This window comes from Typopeltis vanoorti, chromosome 6, assembly GCF_054136105.1.
Source record: "Typopeltis vanoorti isolate ZY-2024b chromosome 6, IOZ_Tvanoo_1.0, whole genome shotgun sequence".
Taxonomy (NCBI): Eukaryota; Metazoa; Arthropoda; class Arachnida; order Uropygi; family Thelyphonidae; genus Typopeltis; species Typopeltis vanoorti.
The window spans coordinates 66,980,130-67,005,505 of record NC_143554.1 but is presented as its reverse complement, the minus strand read 5'-3'; the positions used below and the strand labels follow the sequence as shown (position 1 = coordinate 67,005,505).

Genomic DNA, 25,376 nt, shown 5'->3' with positions numbered 1-25,376 from the left:
GATTGTGTCTTTCATTCCCAAAAATTTAGCAGTTTCTTAACTTGTGTAACTATAAAAAATAGTTTTTAATAATATTATTTATTAACATTAATTTCTAACATGCAGCAAGAGATTTTAACTGGTAAACCACTGACTGCTGTATGTACTTTGTATTCTTGTTTCTTTGATTTGTTTGTTTCTATGCACTGATGATGTACTGTTATATTCAGTATAAAAATCTACTTTCATTTCATTAAAGTTAATTACTGTGGTTTTATTGTGTAATTTATTGTTTACTGTTATCTTTACTTGCCTGTACTGGATGAGAAGAAGTTAAAGACTGTTTGACTTTTTGACTCCATACTCAGGGTCATGAGGATAAACCAAGTAGGAATTAATTGAATCAGTAATGATATATCAAGTAGGAGCTTCAAAAAAAAAAAAAAAAAAAGAGAATTATGGAGGGAAAAAAAAGCTTTGATATCAGCACACTCATGAACAATACAAAGCACAGGCAAGAAGGGTGATTAGTACAATAAGAAGGCTAAATCAGATTATGAGAAAAAATGACAAAGTAAACTTAAAAGACTTTTTTTCCTGTGTTGCAATTTTTGTTGTTTTTTCCTATGTTAAAAGATTCAATCCTCTGACAAAGGAAAGCAGCTTTGTCAATACTGACACAAGGTTGAAGTCGCATGATGACAGTTAAGCTTGTGATTACAAAATTTCAGATGGCAATACAGGTTATTGTATATGTCTGTAAAACTGCAGAACAGAAAGCAAATAGAGAAACTACTGCTCTATTCTCTCCAGACTAACCACCATAGCGAGCAAATCTACACAATTATTATTACCCCAAGACCTCATGGAGTCAAAGACTCATCTGGGAGGTCCTTTTATCACACACACACACACACACACACACACACACACACACACACACACACACACACACACACACATCTCATCATACCGTGTCTTAAACACACTCAAACTCCTTGCAGACACCACACTCTCAGGTAAGGCATTCCAGTCATTCACAACTCTGCAAAAAAAACCTGTCTCTCAATCCCCTACTCACGCCCTCTTTATACAGTTTCCAGGGATAACCTCTGGTTCTCCCCTGATCTCCCACTATTCTCTGTAGAACTTCTCCAACATTGATCCTATAACAACCCCTTGCCAATTTGTAGGTCTCTATCATATCTCCCCTCTTTCTCCTGTCCACCAGACTCTGCAAATTATATCTTCTCAATCTTTCCTCATACTCGACATTCCAGAGGTCAGAAACTATCTTAGTCAGTCGCCTTTGGACCCTTTCCAACATCTCTTCATCTTTCTGAAAACCCGGTGACCTAATCAAAGCCTTACACAACGGAACAAGAATCTCCCTACTTCTACACGTCAGTGTCCTCCACATCATTCCCAGAAGCCTTTGTATTGCCTTCACAATTTTGGCGATGTGTCCCCTAAATTTTAGATCCTTATCCACTATCACCCCCAGATCTCTTATTTCCTCTACCTCCATTTCCGTGCCCAATCACTCAATTTATTCAAGTCTTCTTGTAAGGCCACAACATCTTCACTACTCTTTATGGTTCGTCCCAATTTTGCATCATCTGCAAACAAGTGAATATCTCCATCCAAATCTTCGCCAATATCATTAATATACAAGTTAAACAGTAATGGCCCTAAAACAGACCCCTAATGGCTTAAAGTTTCCAGCATCCCTTAAATGGGACAGGAGTGCAAAGAATCTCTGGGCTCAAAATGGTGTGTCCACTAAAACTAGGAGCCCGGAATGTCAGAACCTCGTATGAAGCAGGTAAGCTAAGAAATGCTATCCTGGAAATGAAAAGACTTGGAATTGGGATTTTAGGAATGAGTGAACTTAGTTGGCCAGGAACAGACATAACTCAAGTTGATGACATTGTATCATTCTGGAAGTAGTGAAAACAATCATCAAAATGGAGATGGAATAATATTAAACAAAGATGCCAATAAGTCACTCTTAACCTTCATCTCCTACTCTGATAGGATGATGTTAAAAGTGAAAGGTCAACTACTAGATATCAATCTTATACAGGTTTATGCCCCCTCTGCTGACAAGGGTGATATCGAGATTGAAGAATTTTATGATCAATTAAAAGAACTAATGAAAAAGACAAAGAAACATGATATTAATCATCATGAGTGATTTCAATGCTAAAGTTGGGAAAGGTAGAAGTGGCGATATAGTTGGCGAACATGGTGGACTGAGAACAAGAATGAGAGAGGAGACTACCTTATTCAATTCTGCCAAGAAGAGAAACTAATAATCACAAACACATGGTTTAAGCTACCATTCTGAAGACTGTATACTTGGCAATCACCACAGGATAAAAATACAAATATAGTCAGAAACCAAATTGATTACTTGCTAATTAATCAACGATTTTGAAGTACCATAAAGAGTACAAAAACCTATCCTGATGCAGATACTGCTTTTGATCATAATCTACTAGTGACAGAGTTGAAACTTAGACTGAAAGGTATACTTAAGAAACATCAACGAAAAAGGTTTTATCTAGAAGAGATAAGAAAAAACCTGAGTCAAGATCTGAATCAAGAGATAGCACTTATCAAGAATGATGACATCACGAGGGTTGATGAATCATGGGACAAATTAAAATATGTCTTCATAGAGAAATGTGCTAATACTTTGTGTCCTGATAGAGCAGTAAAAAAGAAAGATTGGGTAACAGGTGAAACTCTCTCTCTCATGGATCAACACAGATCATATAAAAATTATAGTCCAACAAAATATAAAGAGATTCAGAAAATTATTAAAGACAAGATCAAAGAAGTAAAAGAAATCTGGATGATAAAAAATGTAAAGAAATAGAATTTCTACAGAAAAAGCATGACAGTTTTAATCTACACAAAAAGCTGAAAGAGACAAGGTATATTTAAGAAAAAACAACTATGTATCTTTTGAAACAAAAAAGGGAAAGTACTATCTGAAAAGGATGATAAAATACAAGCATGGATGAAATATGTAGAAGAACTGTTTACTGATAATAGACAAACCCAGAAAATACTTATGAAAAGATGGAAGGTCTATGCATTCTAAGATCAGAGGAAGAATATGTGCTGAACTCCACTAAAAATGGTAATACCTTAGGCCCTGATAGAATACCAACAGAAATATTCAAGTTATTAGGAGGTGACAACATTACTATGTTAGTGTGAAGCTATTTAATATGATCTATGATACAGTCATAATCCCTCAAGATTGGTTACAGTTGACCTAAAAAGCAAATGCAACACTTGTAATGACTATAGAATGATCAGTCTAATGAGTCATGTTCTCAAAATGTTTCTGAAAATAATTCAGAAAAGAATATACAGAAAATGTGAAGACACTACCAGTGATACCCAATTTCGGCTTTAGAAGCACTTTTCTGTTCTCAAATCTTATTCCAAAAATGTTGTGACCAAAACAAAGAAATATTCATTTGCTTCATCAACTTCGAAAAAGCATTTGACAAAGTCCAACATGCTAAAATGATTGAATTATTAAAAAGAATTGGATTAGATGGTAAAGACATCAGGCTCGTCGAAAACTTATATTGAAACCAAAAGGCATCTGCTCAAGATAATGACATTACTACAGACTCTATTAAAATCAAACAAGGAGTAAGGCAAGGATGTGTGCTGTCACCTCTTTAACATATACTCAGAAGCCATATTTCAAAAATCTTAAAAGGAAGGAAGGGATTAATGTAAATAGTGAAATCATCAGTAACATCTAATATGCTGATGATGCAGCTCTTCTGACTGACAATATTCAGGATCTCAAAATCTTCTCAAACTAGTGAATGAAGAGAGTGAAAAAAAGGGATTAAGAATAAATATTACCAAAACTAAATTCATGGTCATAAGCTTGCTTATGAAAAAGAAACCAAGTCTCAATTGAGCACTTTTTTTTAAATGAGAAACAAATAGTGACAAAATTTAAATATCTCGGATGCTGGTTAAATGAAGAATGCAATTCAGAAATGGAAATAAAAGTTAGAATTGAAATGGCAAGAAAATTTTTTTTTCCTAATGAAATCAACACTGTGTAACCACAATTTAAATTTAGAGCTTAGAGTACACATTATTAAATGTTATGTATGGTCTGTACTGCTGTATGGTGCAGAAACTTGGACCTTGAAGACAACATCAATAAAAAAAACTTGAAGCCTTTGAAATGTAGTTATACAGATGAATGTTAAAAATCCCAAGGAACAGCAAAAACATCCAATTAAGAAGTACTGGAACAAATGGGGAAAGCCTGTCCAGATAGTTCACTGCTGTCACTGTTTTTTCTGCAAAGAAAAAGGGCTCCAAAACATTCACCTTTGGATTATCTCTTTAGAATATTCAAATAGTGTGAGGATTTTCTGATCCTCCATATTCTGCAGTTATGATGATTTACCCTCCCTGATAACACAAAGTATTGCTTCATCACTAAATATCCATCTTCAAAGGTAATTTTCATTAGCTTCGACTTTTGACAAAATGTCTTGGACAAATTGGAAATGGTGGGATTTATTGCCTGGCTATAAAGCCTGCACATCTACAGTTTCTAAGCACGGAGTTGAAAGTGGTTATGAACAACCCTCCAAACAGGCCTTTATGATATATGTAACTGCTAAGAACCTTGTGTAGTTGGTTTTTGTGTGCTTCGATAAATGCTTCCTGGATTCAATCAGAATCTTCTTGCAAAGTGCTTGGTCTTCCTGCTCCTTTTTGGTGCTGAACTCTACCAGTCTCTTGAAATTGTTTTAACCAACATCGGATAGCGTTATTTGAAGATGGATATTTTCCACACTGAATTCTGTAACAACTGCGTTGTGATAATGGACTTTGTTTCAAGAAACCAAAGTGCATACGTTGCTTTCTCTTGAACAGTCGCCATTTTGAAGCGTGACATCATATTATCTCCCAGATATCAATGCAGCAAGTACAGCTTTGCCGAATAAAAACTTTTTGAGCCACACAGTCATATTCTGTAAGCAGTTTATTTTGTTTTTTCTGGTTTGAAAAGTATAGGTCATGGAAACCCTGACAATAATTTAGATTCACCCTGTATATTTTTTAAAATAACACTGAAGCTGTGATTATTATAAATTAAGACATTATGTAATCTTAAAGGTGATTAGGCACATAATTAATTTTGACAAAACTACTGTATAAAGCCCCTGCAAAATAAATATCAGTACTTTTGTTTACAAAGTATCAGTAGTTTATTAATACTTTTGTTTAAAATGAAGCAAGAAATTGTTGATGCATGCACTAATGCTTGAGGATCTTTAGTATGACTTCTGCAGAAGTGTTCTTTCTTTTCTTTTTTTTAATAGTGATGAGAGTAATCTAAGTTTTCAGTCTGTTGCTGAGACAGAGAATATTATTACCTAGTATTTCTAAGACTTAGCTTATTTCAGAAATGGCAAACCATCAGCAGTAGGAATGTAGCAGTATATGATTTTTACATAGTGAAAATATAACTTGAAACATATATGTAATAATTTTAGCAAATGACTGATGGAAAAGAAGGTAGTGGCTGAAGCAGTGAGATTGCAAAGAACTATTCTGATTATAGAAATTCCTGCTTCAACAGGCAACAGTACCTAATCTAGCCATAAATACTGTTAAGACTTGAACAGCACATAAACCTTTAATTCTATCAGTAAGCTTTCAGTACATATAAACCACATGTATAACATGCATAAAGCAGCACTAAAACTTCAAAATGTCCTCCTTTTTGCCTTCACACATGTTCAAAGTCTGTAAGGACACACATTGATGGTGGCATGCACAACATCCAATGGCAATGCTACCAATGTTCACTCCAAATCCACCTTCAGGCTTACAATGCTGGGGCATTGTTTCTTGCAGGCTACTCTCTCAAGCTCAGACCACAATATGAAGTCCAAATGGATTCAGGTTGGGGACTTTCAGATCCATGTAGTCAGACACATTTGCCTCAAACCACCATTGTATGATCCTTGCCTTGTGTACAGGGATTAAGTCTTGTTGGACGGTTCACTGCCTACAGTGAACCATCCAATGAAGTTTCATTTCATTTCTTGCAGAAATGAAACTTTGGGATAACCCCCCTCCCCCTTTCCTGATATCTCACTTCCCACCAAATCATTACTGTGACCCCTCTGAATCCTGGGTGCTATGCAACCATCCAGGGCATATCATTTTAGCCAATCACTTTAGCAGTTAAACAATCTCAGTAGAAATCTTCTAATCTTCGAAGAGGATATCTCTGGGTCTGTTGTTTGCATACTGCTGAAAAAGTACCTTATTCATCATCATCATCATCATCAACAACCATGGGTCCAATGCCCATAGGTGTCTGATGCCATCTTGATATGACTCTTCCATTGCATTCTATTTTGTGCAAGATGACTCAGTTTGTGTATAGAGTTTCCGCCCCGTTTGACAATGTCATCGCCCACATTCTCTGTTTTGGTCTTCCTTTTTTTGTTCTTTCCTTCAATCATTCCAAACAGCAGCATTTTTATTTTCCTCTCATCATTCAGTCTACATATATGGCCAAAGAGACGTAGTTTCCTTTTGATTATTTTCTGGATCAGTCTGTAGATTTCCTCATTGTTCACTTTCTGGATCCAGCTTATTCTCAAGCTCTTTCTATAGCACTTCCTCTTGAATGCTAATATCCTCCTTTCAGATTCTCTCAGGAGTACCCAGGCCTCACATCCATAGAGCATGCTGCTGAAGATACGGGTTTCTACAATGCGCAGTTTAGTTTGCATCTTTATAGCTCGGCTCTTCCGTATTTTGTCCATGGCTTTTAAAATAGTTGTTGCTCTGGTTATTCTAATTTTTATCTCTTTTTTGGGGTCCAAGTCATGCGTCATGTGGCATCCAAGATATGTGAGGTGTTCCACATGTTCCAGTTGAAATTTGTTTATGGTAACTCTGCTCAGTACTCCTGTTGTCCGAATATCATTGTTTTAGTTTTTTCAAAGTTGACATTTAGTCCATATCTTTTTCCTTCTGTGGATAGTGTTTGCAATGTCTGTTCCAGCCTTGCTGCGTCTTCTTCAATCAGGATGATGTCATCTGCAAAGAAAAGGTAGTTTATTCTCATGCCATTTATTGAAATGCCTCCACCTTCTTCTTTAATCTTATCTAGTGTTCTTCCCAGATGTATGTATGATGAAGATGATTGGTGATATTGGGCTCCCTTGTCTTGTGCCTTGACTAGTGGCAAACCAATCTCCAGTCTCACCTGCTATCCTGATTTTTGCTTGTGCTTGGCTGTTTACATCTTTCAGCAGGCGGATCAATTTATTGTCTACACCATAGGATTCCAAGACAGCCCATGTTATATTTTGGTCAATATTATCAAATGCTTTTTGGAAGTCCATGAATCAGCAGTATATCTTTTTGTTCTTTCTTCGAGCTTTCTCTGCTATTAGTCTTAGTACGAGTATTTGTTGCACTGTACTTCGATCTTTTCAAAATCCGGCTTTCTCATCAGGAAGATGTGCCTTCATATGACCCTTCAGGCATTCTGTTAGTACTTTCATCAGCACTTTGCGAAGATGACTCATTAATGCAATAATTCTGTAATTGGTACATTCTAAATCACTGCCTTTCTTATGAAGAACAACCAAAACAAATTTTTCCACTTTTCCACTCAAGTACTTTATTACTTGATATAAATTTTAAATATTAAAATATTACTGGATATAAATTTTTAATATTTAAAAAAAAAATACCATGGTTGGAAAGTGAGTAATGTAATTTACCATCATTTGTTGGTCATAAAAACTAAAGTTCGAAGAGAATTATTTGTGCTCCTCTGCAATATTACAAAAAAGATAATCTATTGGAAAAATTACCAATACAGCTGGGAAAACTTGTTGATAGATGATCATAGTATCCTGCATACCTCTCAAGGGTACACATTTGGAAGTGATGATAATAATCTATTCACAAACTTGGCTTTTTTAACCAATCGTTTTTCTAATAATGATGCTTTGTTATAGGTAAGCTCTAAGTGCAGATTATGAATCAGATGAAAATGCAAAGAAGCTCAGAAATTAAGGAAAGAGTGCTGCAAAAGGAATTAGAGATGATGATATGAAAAATGGAGTAATTACTTTGAAAAATTGCTAAATGAAATTAGCAGTGATGACAGCACAGTGATAAAAAAAACACTGACCAGGCATGCAATCTGGAATACATATCCATACTTGAAGTAGAAAAGCCATCAAAGGCCTGAATGAAAAGGCAGCAAGAGTAGATGATATTCAACCAGAAATGCTCAAGTATGGAAGTATAAAAGTCTTACAGTGGCTGCACTACATAGTTCAGAGGAGCCTGGACAGAGGGACGAATTCCAGATGACTGGAGTAGAGCTCTCATAGTACCCATATATAAAAAGAGAAATAAAACTGAATGTGAGAATTATTACAGAGGTATTTCTCTACTGAGTGTTCCTGGTAAGATTTATGCCAGTATACTTGAGAAACAGTTGAGAATGACTGTGGAAGAGAAGCTTGGTAAAGCACAAGCTGGATTCAGGCCAAATAGAGGCTGTAAGGATCAGATTTTCACTTTATTACAAATAGTTGAGAAATCATGGGAATATAACAAAGATCTGTATTTCAGTTTTGTAGATCTGAAAAAGGCATATGACAAGGTGCCAAGAGAGAAGCTATTCAATACACTACAATTATAAGGTGACAATGGGGCATTATATCAAGCAATACTTGGTCTTTATTTGAGTTGTAAATCAGCAGTTAGAATTGAAGATAGTACAGGAAGATAGTTTAATGTTAAATCTGGTGTCAGACATGGATGTACATTATCCCCTCTGTTATTCATTATCTATATGGATCACATTATGAAGAAAAGTGGTATTAAACCTGATATCAAAATTGGAGATGTTAATGTCAGCTCTTTGCTTTATGCAGATGATATTATACTTCTAAATAAATCCACTACAAATCTGAAAGATTTCCTGACTAAATTGAATAATTGTTGTAATAAATATGATATGAAGGTCAGCAATAACAAGACAAAGACAATGAAAATAGGCAGAAGCATTGAAAATATCAACTGTATTTTGAATGGAGAACCTATAGAACAAGTAAAACATTTAAGCTACTTAAGCACGATTTTTAGTAAAGATGTTAAATTAAAGACGGAAATAGACAACAGAATCAACAAAGCTGGTAAGGTAGGAAGTCGACTGAATAAATTTATATGGAATAAGAGAGAAATTAGTCAAAACACTAAATTAGCTGTACACAAGACAATGTTCAAACCAATTTTAACTTATGGATCTAAGAGCTGGGTCAGAAGTAAAACACTTGACTGCTGATATGAGTTCTGAGAAAGATTACGGGTGTGAACAGATGGCATCAATGGCAATATCATATTAAAAATGAGGATGTTAGGAAAGAACTTAATACTGTTAAAATCCAGAAATGTGTTAGCAGAGCTAATCTGAGGTGGATGGTCACTTAATCAGAATGAGAGAGGAAAGATTAGCAAAACAAGTGTTCTCTGCCAGGTTGGCAGGAAAACAACCCAGAGGAAGACCAAGATGTAGGTGGATTGATACGGTAAAAAGTATCTTAGAAGATAGAAATATAAGATCTGATAATGTTGGAGTCTTGACAAGTAACAGACTGAATTGGAGGAAAATTGTAGATAGGAAGTTAGTAATGATTCAAGTTTTTCATGTAGTACTATCATATCCTGTACACCCCCTTGAGGGTAAATGTCAGGAATTTGATGATGATGAAAATGCAAAGTGCAAACATAAAATGCTCTAAATTACTTGACACCAATATTGTTTATTAGTGGGTGAAATTTTCTCATGACTGGAGCTTGAAATGGTTATATGATGGTGACAAAAAATGCTGTAGAATATTCAACCTATTATTAGGCATCATTCTACACAACTGTATCTCAAGAGATCCCACACAATTGCAACTTAGTAATTAAATAAACTTCTGGATGAGGTTCAATCCTGGAATGAAGAAACTTTATGTACAAATTGTCAATAGTATCTCTGTTCTATGACCTACAGAACTAAAAGATTAAAACTTTATCAGCCAAACTCACATGCAAAACAGAAACCTAAATCCTTATGTGGATTCTGTATTAAATTTCCTTAAGTTTCGTCCAGCATGCCAAGTTATTGCAATAAATAATTTCCATATGTTTTGCAAATAGTTTAACTGAAACAAAAATTGAGAGTACTTAACTAATTTTTGTAAAGAATCTAGATATTAAACTTTAACATAAGCTGTGCTGAGAATAACTCGCACACAGAGTATTCTATGCATTTTGTTAATGGCATCTAAAAATAATCTAAATTATTATATTATATATTCTCTCTCATACAAATCAACAACCATTTATTATGTAAAGTATTTAAACTGATAAAATGAAGAAATATGAATTTCAGTTATCTCAGATAAACAAAAATGTAACAAACTTACTGTTCTATTATATCATTCATAACACTGAGTTCATCTGTAGTAAGTCCATTTTGTGCTGTATCCAAATTCTTCTTTAATACATGTAAACTAATCCAATATAAAAGAAAACTCTTAGTTGTTTTGTATAACCTTTTCATTGAGAAACTTAACAAGCTAAGCAGTCATAAATGAATGAGCTTTATAAAATAAGACATCATGTCCTATAATGTGTGTGTGTATAAAAATGCTAATTGTACTAACATTTAGTACAGCAATACTAAGGCTGCATTCTTGTTGCATATCAAAACGTTTTTTTTTTGTAACCGATGCAAATACCGAACACTGTGAAAACCTAATATAGTTTCTTTCTTTGCAATATTATTAATTAACTTAAGGAATTCACAACGTATACTATAATATAAATTAAATTAAACTTTAATATATATTTCCAATATTTCGGAAACACGTTACTATCTTCAAAAGGAACTTAAAATAAAGACACGTGCACGTAGGCACTACACACAGTAAATGAAGACAAAGCAAGGAAGCTATTGTTTCTCCTAAAAGTCCTGATGGTGCCCTCCTAGTGGGCTATGTAGGTATTCTTTGCTGTTGGGCTGAAGGTAGGCCCAGGGATACCTACATAGCCCGCTAGGGGGCACCATCAGGACTTTTAGGAGAAACAATAGCTTCCTTCCTTCGTCCTCATTTACTGCGTGTAGTGCCTGCGTGCATGTGTCTTTATTTTAAGTTCCTTTGAAGATGGCAACGTGACGTTGCCGAAATATTGGAAATATATATATTAAAGTTTAATTTAATTTATATTCTAGTTTACATTGTGAATTCCATAAGTTAATTAATAATCATGTATAATCAATGTAAGTCTTTCTATGAGAATTTCTTTGCAGTAGTAAAGTTGGGAAATTGCATATAATCAAGATCAACTGCTTGTCATGACTCATCAAACTTTATTTATTACAATGAATTGCTTTTAGAATAGCACTTTATGATTTAGTTGGAAAATTTCAAATATTTATTATGACAAGGGAGTTTGTTGTAATGGTGTTTGCTATAGTGAAAGTCAAATGTTATGAATCACAATATTATATAGTGATGTATCTTACAGTTTTATCCATTTCCCCCCAAACTAACTAGATGACATTCATTTTTTTATGCAGTGGATATATGTCTACATGCTTCTTCAGATTAATTATGCATAGGAGCAGTGTAACTCATATCAGCAGCTGTGAACATGAAAAGAATGAGCTGATATTCAAATGGAATATAGGTTTTAAGGAGAGAGAGAGAGAGATGAAAGTTAAGAAATGGAAAACAGACCAACAGATTTATCTGCAAAAGTTTCCTTCAATTGCAAATGATCACCAGAAGATGTAAACTGGAAGAAGAAACTTACCCTGCGATGACATAATCAGACTTCAAGAGAGAAAATTATATTTGTTCAAGTGAGAAATTTATACTTTCTTGTTTAATAGCATTGTATGTGTGATGTTTGCACATTTTAAGACAAAAGTATACACCGTATACTTTTGTCTTCAGACATAAATAGGAAAACAGAAAACAGTTTATCAAATGGTACAATTATCAAGACATACTGTTCAGTGTCTAAGTTTTATACAATTTTTTTCTTTATGGATATTTTTCTGAAGAATGATAATTTCTGGTAAAACGTTTATAGTGAAGCTAAAATAGGACAAGTTTATTATTTTTTTTCCCTCTTCTTTTTAAGCAAAAATTTTTTGAAGGAATGAAACTAGTAAAAACAAGTTTTATTTTCTCAGGTATTTTTTTAAAGCAAATTTAAGGAGTTAATCATGAGACATCTGAATGATATTGATATTTATTTGACTGAAATTTTGCCTTGAATGCATCACTGTAGATCTGAGCTTGTATACTGAAAAGATTAACAAGAAGCTTTTTGTTTATCAGATTTTAAACTTTATTCAGATGACAAATGTGTGTATGGGAACAAGAAAGTTTATTTCAATAATTTTTAGTTAAATTTTATGTAAAGAAAAATGTCTACATTTAACAATGGAATTTTACAACTGCAAGTTAAATAATGCAAGGATTGGGTTTATTAGTTGTTAACTCTAAAAACAATACAATATATCATTATTTTTATGCACTAAGGACCACTGGCTTCTTCAGGATGGCAGATTAAGTGAGGATTATATAAGCTAAAATAAATTTTAAATCTCAGATAAACCACTTGAGTATCAGCAATCAAAGAATGAGGTAGTGATGTGTGGCATGTGTCACCTGCCTGACTGTTTGGAAGTGACTGACAAGTTGAATTCGGGTACGCTGAGAGATCTATTATAATTAATGACTTTCAGACATCATTAAAGACGAGTCCTTGATTTTTGTTGAGGAAGATGTGTGTGTGTGAATGACTGTAGTTTTGATCCAACATTAAAGGAGGTTTTCTTCATGATAGGGCATGGCAACTTTACCCCAATCAATGACATGATTTGTGCTGGAAGAATAATGAGCAAGTTGGTCGGAAGTTTATTTTCCACTTGGTTAGACTATAATAAATTTAGTTTAATCCTTTATCCAAGTGTAAGCAAACAAAGTTTGCACCTGAAGTATCTTCAGGACTGAGGCAACTCATAGTAAAGGTGGACCAAGCTCTCATCAGATACTTCAGGCACCAACTTTGTTTGCTTAATGGCCCAAGGACTGAACCCTGAGGTACACCAATGTCACCTTAAATCTGGTGGATTCACGCCCACTGTATACCACTTTTTGATATCTGCCTATCAACCATCTCCTGATCCAAGTCAAAAGATTATATTCCAATCCCATATTCTCCAGTTTATGCAACAGCCTTTCGTGTGGTATTCTATCATATGCCTTAGAAAAATCCAACATTATCATAGTGTATCCATTACCTTCATCAAACTTGGCCATAAAAATTGTTATAAAATATGAGCAAATTGCTAAAACATGACCTTCCTTTAGTAAACCCATGCTGCTCCTTGCAGCATCTAGCTTGTTCGCCTACCCATTTCTGTATGCAGTTCCTATCAACTTCTCTAAAATTTTCACTACCACACTGGAGATATTGATAGGTCAGTAGTTAGATGCATCAGTTTTTGCGCCATCCTTGTACAATGGAACTATCATACATTCCTTCCATTCCTAAGGTATCATTCCTGAACTGAGACTCAAGTTATACAAACATATGAAAGGCCTAGCCAATTTGGTTGAACATTCCATCTGTCCCTATAGACAAATTCTCATCCAGGTTATGCAACAGCTCTTTAACCTCATTTTCATGCACATCTAACTATTCATTCAATGTAACAGTAACTCTGTGCAGCATGTTACATACACCTGGTTGATCTATCTTAGCAAAGTGAGCACTCATTAATTGAACAATCTCATCTGCATTCAGTAAAGTTATTCTTCCACATTCATTTTTTCTTTTGCTTGCAGCATAACAATAAAATTCTTTTGGATTGCCTTTAGCTTACATGGCTAATTTAATTTCCGCACAATACCCATTACTTTTCTGGCCTGAGCTTTATATATTTCATAACGCCTCTTACTCTTATTCTCATGATATTCTATTCACATCATCTTCTTCTTGTTGATCTCTTGCTTAATAAGGTTGTACAACCATTTCACTCCCAACCTATTTATTCTTTGAACACTAGGGATACATTCAGATACTGCCTCATTTAAGCACTTTTTCAAAGATTCCCATGCATTGCTGACATTTTTCCCATTTAGTAACTGATACCATGGAACCAAAGATAGTATTCTTCTAAGATGATCATAATTTCCAGCTTTGTAATTCACCATGTACCCTGTTCTAATCAGAGCATAACTACAATTAGATACTTCCCAAGCATGGCATGATTACTTTCACCAATTGGTGGTAAAATAGCAAATCTAACACTCTGGCCTTGAGATCCTTCTTTCACATGCTGCTTGAGAAAGTTGCCTCGCAACAATTCAATAAATTCCTCCTCTTTCTTATCATGATATTTCTCTTCTACCCAATCAACGTTTGGAAAATTAAAGTCATCCATAATGATCACTCATTTGGTACCTATAAGGCTAAATTGGCGATGCATTTCTTCGTCCCCCCCCTGCAGGTCTGTAGCAACACCCCACCCTATATTTCATTCTGTTAACCTTCAATTCATACCAGATAAACTCAAATTCACTATTACATTGAACATTGTTACCATCATTGTTTCTTGTGTTTTTTACCCTAACTGTATTTAAGTCATCGGATATCATTAGTATTATTCCTCCTCCTATCATTCCTAAAAATATACCCATTACACCTCCAGTTACCATATTTGATTCTGATAGTCAGGTTTCACTAATGCCAACAATCTTAGGCCACATCATATTCAATAAGGCAATGAGCTCAACCCCTTTGTTTGTGATGCTACTGGCATTTGTGCATAGACAATAAATAACCACCTAGCCTACTCTTATAATTAGATATGCAGTCTATTTGGTCTTGTTTTAGAATTTTCTCTTTTCCTCCCTAGGCATAATCAAAACGTAAGAATCCAAAACATATGTTTCCACCCTTTTGCCATATACATAACCATGGGCAAACACATTTATATTTTTATCACGTGTGCATACCATAGCTGAACTTTCACACTTATTTTTTCCATTCCTCCCTTGATGATCTAGTTTCCCTGACTCATCATTAGGTCTCAATTCCATAGTGCTTTTGCTGTGACTTTCCCTAAAGCGGTGTTTGTTATGGTGCCATCTGATTATAACTGAATCATTATATATGTCATAAAGTAAAATAATTATTTCATTACCAATAATTTGTAATTAATATAAATAGTCTAGGTAATTTAGATGACAGAATCTACTGAAATTAACAACCATACAATTTTATGCCATTCTTTTATTTGAAAGTTCAGCATTACAGTATTAGAAATAATAACTTAAAAAAAAGTACAAGTGTAGAGACTGATGAAAGAGAGAAAACGCATTGATGAATGTTGTATAATCATTCTGACCCATCTTAAAATGTAAAAATATCAGCGATTTCTTTTATGAAATAAAATGTTTTTCTGAAAACATTTTATTTCACATTTTATTTCAGGTAGTTTCTCTATTCAGCTTTGAAATAATGTTGGATTCAATATCCACTTAATTTGAGTAAAATTTTTGGCTTCTGAACATTAGCCCAAGATACTACACTGGTTGAAGATGGGTCCTCTAAATTCTTGGAATAATTAATCCCTCATTCTTGTTCAGATTTGGATGATGTTTCAGCATTTCACAAGCTTCTTTGAATTTTCTTTCAAACCAGGTTTTGGTGCAGTGTAGGGACTGTGCCTTTCCAGTCAATTCTGTGGTATGTTTGGAGTGCGTAGTCTGACAGGCCTGTTTTCCCATAGTGGAGGTATTTAATGTGGCGTTTGTGTTCATCTTTTCTAATTGGGATGGTGCATCCTGTTTCCCATAGGTAAGGAAGGTTACAAGTACACTGAATATTGCAAACCCTTACATGGACAAGGTAAGGAAGAGGATCTTTGGAAGAGCTCAGTAAATTTCTTAATTTTGCTGGGGGTTTGAAGGTTGTCTTAATATTGTATTTAAGTGGTGTTTTATCTATTTTTTCGAAATGCCCTTAATGTATGGTATGGCTGTGGCATTCTTGTAATGTTTTTTGCTTTTAATGGTATTTTTATGGAGGATCTGTGAACTGTTTTTTTATTGTAGCCATTTTTTACAAACGTTTGGTTAATAATTTCAAATTCTTGTTTCAGAGCTTGTTCACTGGAGCAAATTGTTAGGGCTCTGTGTTTGAGGGTACTGATGACTTCTAGTTTGTTATGTATGTATTGGCCAGTGTGTGTAGGTTTGCAGTCGACTGTGAAGGAGAAGTAATCTGAGAGAAGACGTGTGACAAGTGTGTCTAAAAAAGGAAGAGTCTTCGTTTTCGATTTTGTATTGGATACATTTGTATTCTTTGTTCAGGTGGCTTAGGAACATATTTAATGTTTTGCGGCTGTGGAGAAAAATGCAAAAATATCAACATATCTGAGCCAGACTTACTTTGAACTTTTAGGATGCCGAATCTAGAGCTCATTGCTTGAAGTCTTCCATGTAAGAGTTAGCTATTGAGGGGGAAAGTGGTGAGCCCATGGCCGTACCTTCTTTTTGTAGGTAAAAATTATTTTGCCACAAGAAATACCTGGAGTGGAGTACATGGGCAAAGAGGACTGTGATATTGGTAAGAGAAGGATAGTATCACTAATCGGGATATTAGTGAAAAGGAGCAGTTATGTCAATGCTAACTAATAAATTGTCATCGTTGAGTGCAATGTTTCTAATTTTGTTTATGAAGTGTTGCGTATTTTTTATGTACGAGGAGGAATGACCTACTAACTCCTTGAGTGTGGCTGCTAATTTCTTGGCTAAGTGATTATTAGGGCTGTTGATTCCTTTTAACAATCAGTCATAGTGGCATGTTTGTTTTGTGTATTTTTGGCACACCATAAATTCTGGGAGAAGGTATAACATGGTATTAGTTTTTTTTGGTTGTTTCCTCTGACCACGTGATCACCGATTTCATTAATTCTGTATTTTTCTTTTTCATGCAGTTTGTAGGGTTGTAGTTCACCATTTAGTATATGTTGTGGTCGGACACCAATTGGTTCATTTTTTTAAGGTATGCTGTCCGATCACGAAAAATGGTAGCATTGCCTTTATCTGCTTTTGTAATAACGATGTCATGGTTATGAAAATTAAGAAATTTACTGAGCTCTTTGAAAGATCTTCTTCCTTACCTTGCCTACCAGGAGTTTACAAAATTCAATGTACCTTACAAAGGGGAAACAGGGCGCACCATCACAATTAGAAAAGATGAACACATTAAATATTTCCACTATGGTAAAACAGGCCTGTCAGACCACTCACTCCAAACATGCCACAGAATTGACTGGATAGACACCAAGTCTCTACACTGCACCAAAACCTGGTTTGAAAGAAAATTCAAAGAAGCCTATGAGATGCTGAAACATCATCCAAATCTGAACAAGAATGATGGATTAATTATTCCAAGAATTTGGAGGACCCATCTTCATCCAGAACAACCCAAACAGAAGAAAATCTTAATACGAGAGAACTTTAGAAATTATTTAATGTAGCGTTGTTGTTTTTTTACTCCACCAGGGGTCAGGCTAGGGTAAACGATTAACAAACATTTAGATTCATCGTACTTTTGTATAGTGCAGTGTCATGTAGCTTGTATCCTGTACATATATATGTTTTCTTGATGATGACATCCATACAGAGGTCGAGTAAGTAAAGTAATGATTCTAATACGTGTGTTATGTCTCCATAAATTCCTCACTATGAAAGATTGAGGATTCCAATACTTGAGCACTGTGTGTAAAACCAAAATAAATTTACTTCTGGAGTGCAGGGAACATCACATATGGCATTAAGTGTATTTTTTATGGCACTTCATATAATGCAAGTAACAAAATGTCTAGATTCAGTCATGATTGGAACATTGGCAGGTGAACATGCTTTAGTATATTTAATGAAAGTCCAAAGTAAATTACATAAGGAGAAAACAGTTTTAAATTTTCATTTTAACATGTTTAATGCAATATTATTTGACAAATTTGTTTTAAAAATTTATAAATGCAAGGATTACTCTTTTTCAAAAACAAAAATTAAATTAAAAACAAATCTTATTAACAAGTCAGCAGGTCAAATTTTGTTATTTGTTTATTTATATTTAAAAATAAATATTCTTTTTTTTTCTTCTTCTTCTGCAGCTTCTCCCACTTAAGTGGTCACTGTTGATAATGAGTCTCCTCCACACCTGCCTGTCTTGGGCTGTCACCACATTCAAGTTCTTCATCCTTAAGTCCTCTTCTACCAGTAAAGGGAGAAGAAGGTTCCGGAGAAATATGTCAGGTTGGTGCGGGAAATGTACAGAAATGTGAAGACAAGTGTTCGGACCTGTCTGGGACAGACAGAAAGTTTTCAAGTAACAGTTGGCTTGCATCAAGGGTCAGCATTAAGTCCGTTTCTGTTTAATATTGTGATGGAGGTGGTAACAGAGGAGGTGAGAGAAGATGCGCCTTGGACAATGTTGTATGCAGATGACATCTTGCTGTGTGCAGATTCAAGAGAAGAAGTGGGAACTAAACTGGAAAGATGGAGAAAAGTACTGGAAGAGAGAGAGAGGTTATGAGACTGAGCAGAAGTAAGACAGAGTATATGTGTTGCACAGTGGGCAACAGACAGGAGACAGATCTGGAGCTGGAAGGAAATGTCATCAGGAAGGTGAGAGACTTCAGATACTTAGGTTCAACAGTGGAAGAAGATGGAGGAGCTGAGAAGGAAGTGGGATGCAGGATACAAGCGGGTTGGAGGAACTGGAGGGAGATGGCTGACGTGTTATGCGATAAGAGGGTGCCGATCAATCTGAAAGGCAAAATCTATAGGACAATAGTAAGGCCAGCTATGACATATGCTATAGAAACTGTGGCCCTGAGGGAAAAATAACATCAGCAGAGATGAGAATGCTTAGGTGGATGTGCGGTGTGACCAGAAAGGATCGTCTGAGAAATGACTATGTCAGGGGAACAGTGAAAGTCACGAACTTAGGAGCAAAAATACAGGAGGCAAGGTTGAGATGGTTTGGTCATGTGGTGAGGAGGGAGGATGAATATGTGGGAGGAAGGGTCATGCAGATGGATGTGCAAGGAAGGCAGAAGAGTGGGCGGCCAAAGAAGAGATGGAGGGGGAGCTGGTAGAAGAGGACTTAAGGATGAAGAACTTGGATGTGGTGACAGCCCAAGACAGGAAGATGTGGAGGAGACTCATTATCAACAGTGACCCCACTTAAGTGGGAGAAGCTGCAGAAGAAGAAGAAAAAAAAAAAATATTTATTTTTAAATCAGTGCACATCCAAGCCAACACAATTAATTGTTGGACGAGTAATCTGCATTTTTGGTTAATCCACTATGAGATATCCCACTTTTTTTTAATATTGATTTGAAAAAAACTCTGGAACCTGTAGTTTTTCTTCTTTGTCCTCATATTATGTTAGTTATTTGGTTTTGCACTTCCTCCCCCACCATTTCCACATCTTTACATAACTTGGTAACCCGGTCTATGTACAATTAGCTTCTTCTCAATAATCTTCATCAATAATGATGGGATATAGTTTGAAAAACCTGGGTTCAAATCCTATCTAGGATGCAAAGAACCTTTATCAGGGCTTTTCAAGTGAAGGTGAGCTAGCCAGTCACATATGGAGCTGTCAGAATTTTTTCTCCTGGTAACTCAGGTTTTTCGTCCCATATCAAAGTGGCTAGAAGAACATATGCAGTTCAATTTACAATCACAGAAGACAATGCAGATAGTATTAAATGCCCTATCATAAGTACTGTAATAATCAAGTTTCAAAGAAGCCAAGTGTCTTGACCATCCATCTAGCATGAAAAAGGAAGATGGGACAATGTGGAATGTTATCCTTACTATCATGTTTAAAGTATACACATCCTTTGAAATTTTCAAGTTAAATTGTGTAGTGTGCCTTTTACACAATCTAACACAACTTGCCAAGTACTCAGGTTCAAATCAAAATTTGAACTTGAGCACTTGGCAAGTGGCATCCATTCTCCTCTGCCCATGATATTAGCATATGAATATCTTTGAGAAAGAAAAATAGTCATTCCTTTTATTGCATTTGTAACTATATATTTACTTTAACCCAGTGGCATAGCTAGGGTGGGGGGGATGCAGAGGGAGCAGTCCGCCCCGGGCGGCACTTTGTACCTTTTTGAACTTTTGCAGTTAATTCTAAAATGCAGTCTCGCAAACTCATTTACAAATATTGTAATACTACTGCGAATTTTCCTCACAATTGCTGTAAGTGTTGCTAGTTGTGAGAGGAGTTTTTCTAAATAAAATAGATTAAGAATTACCTAGGTTACTATGAAATAGACTTCGGCATTGTCATCGACAATTTTGCTAACAGAAAAGCAAGAGAAATAACCTTTTAGAATGTTTAAGTTAAAGTTTTACTTCAAAAATAAACAATTTATTTTAATTTAATTTATTTAATTTTATTTATTTAGTTTTAATTTATTTCCCTATATGTCATTTTGACTTTCTGTAATATTTTTGTGTGTGTGTGTGTGTGTGTGTGTTGAGAGGGGCAGCAAACTCAGGGACAGGCCCGGGCGGCAAAAGCTGTAGCTACGGCACTGCTTTAACTTATCCAATTTTATTTATATACAAATACAAACTTAAGCAGGAACAGAATTGTAACATTTTGGTGACACATTGCCAAATTATGACATTTGACAACTCATATATGAAAATGTGACTTCTGCATTACTTCAACCTTGGTATCACCTCTGGGTCTGGCTCCCATTGATGAGACCTCAATAAAGGTCAAAACCGGTCTGGGTAGTGACCCTTTCCATAATGCAGAGCATAATACATAACCATAAGGATATATGCTTTCATTATGGGATGCTAAGGCTAGTAATGTGAAGTTATAAGCTTCTATATACGAGTTACCCTAGTCCTGAAAATAGTTCAGGTGCAAACTTGTTTGCTTATACTTGGATAAAGGATATTAAATCAAGTATATAATTTCTTGGTATCTTTAATTTATAGAATTATGACATTATCACCATGTCCCACCAGCTTAACATACTTCACACAATATTGACATGCAGCTGCTGACCCAAGTCAACTTATCATATTTTATTACTATAAAATGTTTTCCAGAAATGGTTCTCTGGAGTGTCCAGTGATCCACAAAGACACATCCTCCCTGGTTGGAGGAAATGCCATACTACACCTATTGGTGGTAGATATCCTCTAACATCCAATGAAACACTGCCACCTTGTTTATTACAAGGATGACGTAGCTGTTGCTGCCATGTTTGGTCTCCAGAGTGAGGGTTTCTATTCCCTGCCCCTTCTCTTCCCAAAGGCACTGTTGATGATACATTATTCTACAAGCAAGCTGTTGAACAGTACTTGGGACCAAATCCAATAATAACAAAGCAAGAGGCTTCTTGAGCAGCTAATGAAAAATCCTACTCCATTTGGATCCCTCAAGACTGGTGGTATTGTAAGAGGAAACTGCAGGATTATTTTATGTGGGCAGTCTATTTGTGATTCACTCACTCCTGGTACATGCTTCTGCTTTCTATTTAACTCTTCCTACACACCAATGATGAAAGATTGTTTAATCAGTTTTACTGCATATAAAAAATTTCCCACAAAAGCAATTAAAAATAATAATAAAATAAAATAAAAATTAATAATAATATAGGAATATATGGAGAACATACTCTAAACAGGAATGGTAAAAAATTTATTGACTTTGTAGTTTATAATAATCTTAAAATAATGAATTCTTTCTATAAACATAAAGACATACATAAATATACTTGGGCAGCATGGATGGAAATTAATATTAGATTATTTTATCTTAAATGAAAAGACATTAAAGTTTTCGTTAGATGTTAGAGTTCACAGAGGATATGTTAGAGTTCACAGTGACCACTTCCTCATTAAAATAAGATTACCACCTAAATGGCTACAAGTAACAAGAACAGAAAGAAAATTTAAAACATTTGTTTATAAAACTAGACTATTGAATGACACAAATATACAATGGCTATATGAACAAAGAATTAACCAATATCTAGATAAAATAAAACAAAATGAAGAAATGGAAATAGAATGGCTTAATATAAAAACGATACTAAATGCAGCAACAAATGAAAGCTTAGGAAAGACCAAAAAATTCAATAAAAGGAAAAAAACTGAAGATATGGGATGATACAACCAAAGAAATAATCAAAGTGAAAAAAGAAGCCTATCATAAATGGTTAAGCAGTAAAAGATTAGAAGATGAAATAGAATATAAAAGAATAAGAGCCATAACTAAAAGAGAAGTCAGAAAAAGACAAAGAAACCCTGGAGCTCATCCAAGCCAAGTTTCCTCCCGATATCTCAGCCCTATTTCAGTTCACAATGAACTCAGGCTATTTCGTTTGGCAAGGAAAGTTCTACAAACAGATAGAGGGGACAGCCATGGGTTCACCACTTTCCCCACCCTTGGCCAATTTCTTTATGGAGACATTTGAAGAGAAAGCCTTAAACTCCGCCCCACAAAAACCCACTATTTGGCTTCGTTATGTGGATGATGTGTTTGCTATTTGGCCACATGGCTCAGACACACTCCACTCCTTCCTAGCACACTTAAACAACCAACACCCCAGAGTCCAGTTCACCTTAGAAAAAGAGGAAAACAACACTCTCCCCTTCCTAGACACTTTAATCACCCGCCAGCTTAATGGATCTTTGGTTTTTTCTGTTTACAGAAAACCCACCCACACTGGCAGATACATTCACCAGCAATCCCCCCCCCCTCACAACAATATGGGGTGATAAAAACACTATATAACAGGGCAAAATTAATCTGCTCAGAGGACAAGGCCCTGACTATTGAACTAAACCACATCCTCAACACTTTCTTAGCCAATGGCTATAACCCCAAAAAAATCCAAAAAATACTAAAACCTGTAAACCACAACCCCCCTCCACAATAAAGATTACACCAAGTCTATCACCATCCCCTACATCCAGGGCACCTCTGAGAAAATAACCAATATCCTCAAAAAATATGACCTTACTTCCTGTTACAGACCATATAAAAAGTTGGCATCCCTTATCCGCTCCACCAAAGACCAACCACTTCCCCTAGACCTGCCTGGTGTATACCAGGTCCCTTGCAGCTGCAAATTGTCCTACTTTGGTCAAACAGGCAGAACAACAAATATTAGGATTTCAGAACACCAAGACTACATCCGGTTTCACCAGTACAGCCGCTCTGGGCTGGCAGACCATGCCTTAGATACCCACCATAAAATTCGTTGGAAGAAAACAAAATTAATTCATCACAGCAAGTTTAAATACGAAAGATTATTCAAAGAATCTTCAGCAGCTCTAAAAATCGTTCCTAACCTCAACAAATTTGGGTGCATGAAACTGCCCCAAATTTGGGAGACTTTCATTATGAGAACTTTAGCCCAACTGCCAAGACTACCAAATTAGCCCGCAAGAGGGTGCCATTAGGACTTTAGGAACAATATTAGTTTCTTGCTTTCTTCCTCATTTGCTTTGTGTTAGTTCCTGAGTGCACATACCATATCTTTATGTTCCTGAAGATGGCAATGTGACATTGCCGAAATATAGAAGTTATTCATTAAAGTTACCTTTAATTAATATACTTTATATGCGTTGTTAATTCTGTAAACTAATTACCAGTTAGTGACCCTAAAAACTATAGAGGTATAAGCATACTAAATTCCTGTTACAAAATATATAGCAGAATTTTAAATAGCAAACTAATGAAATATTCGGAAAACTTTATTTTAGAAGTACAGAATGGGTTTAGAAAAGGACGATCATGTATAGACCCAGCCTTTTGCCTAAAATTAATAATAGGGAAAAGAAGAGAATACAATTTAGAAACACATATTGCATTTATTGACTTTGAAAAAGTTAAAAGAAGCATTTTATTTAACATGTTAAATGAAAGACAAATACCAAATAATATTCTAAAAGCTATCATAAGTATATATGAAAATAATCAAATACAAATAAGATTAAATCACGAGCTATCATATATGAGAGAGATAAACCAAGGGGCCTGGCAGGGATGTCCCCTCTCAGCAAACTCTTTTTAATATTTACCTAAATGAAATAATAAAATTTCCATCAAAGTATTAAATTTTCTCCTACTGTGAACTTAAACACTCTCCTTTTTGCCGATGACCAAATAATAACAACAAATTCTAAAGATAACTTACAGAATGCTATTTTAGATCTAAATGTAGAAAGTATTTTACCTTGGGTATAATAAATGTTAAAGATACCAAGCTATTTTAAACCTGGTTTTACTCCATTTCCCAAGAAAGCAAACAGACAAACAAGTCAAGTTTGCACCTGCAAGTGTTGCAAGTCTAGCTGACCCTGCACGAAGTGCAAGACCAAGGCAACTCATGGTAAAAGTAGAATAAGCTCTGATCACTAATTTTAATATTTGCCCTTAATGCAAAGCACATCTCCTGGAGGAGATGTATGATGTTTTGTATTAAAGGCAAGGGGCCACTACCCAGACCGATTTCGACCTTTATTGAGGTGTATTTAAGTAAAGACCTCTCAAAAAATTAGGACGATCCCCAGACCACTCCACAGTGGCCGAATGACCATCCAACTCAGTGTTGTTCCACTCAGTGACAAGCTCACCCCGTCACCGTGAAGAACTTCTCAGCGTTGGCTCTACCCAGTGGCAGGCTCACCCCACCACTAGCCAGAGCCATAATCTCAGCGGTGGCGCTACTCAGAGACAGGCAAAAACCTATCCCCAAGCAGAGCCTCCCAAAGCCAGTCCCCATCAGTGGGAGCCAGGCTAGAAATACTAAGATTTTAGTAATACAGAGCTTATAAGTATTTTACCAGAACAAGTTACCATAAGGTGTTTTAACCTTATTAGATAAAAATCTCAGGAGGAGATATAAATGTAGAAAGGACCTTGGGTATAATAAATGTTAAAGATACCAAGCTATTTTAAACCTGGTTTAACTCCATTTCCCAAGTAAGCAAACAGACAAACAAGTAGTGGCCCCTTGCCTTTAATACAAAGCACCATACATCTCCTCCAGGAGATGTGCTTTGCATTAAGGGTAAATATTAAGATTAGTGATCAGAGCTTATTCTACTTTTACCATGAGTTGCCTTGGTCTTGCACTTCGTGCAGGGTCAGCTAGACTTGCAATACTTGCAGGCGCAAACTTGACATGTTTGTCTGTTTGCTTA

At 35.4% G+C, this 25,376-nt stretch overlaps 1 protein-coding gene across 1 annotated transcript in view; it reads right to left on the bottom strand.

The window, feature by feature from the left end:
* The window catches only part of LOC150105506 (uncharacterized), a 226,707-nt gene that overhangs the window by 11,055 nt on the left and 190,276 nt on the right, over positions 1–25,376 (bottom strand). Inside the window, exon 9 of the mRNA XM_090394222.1 lies at positions 10,506–10,592. Coding sequence (XP_090250348.1) covers positions 10,506–10,592 — 87 coding nt within the window. The remainder of the gene's footprint in view (positions 1–10,505; positions 10,593–25,376) is intronic.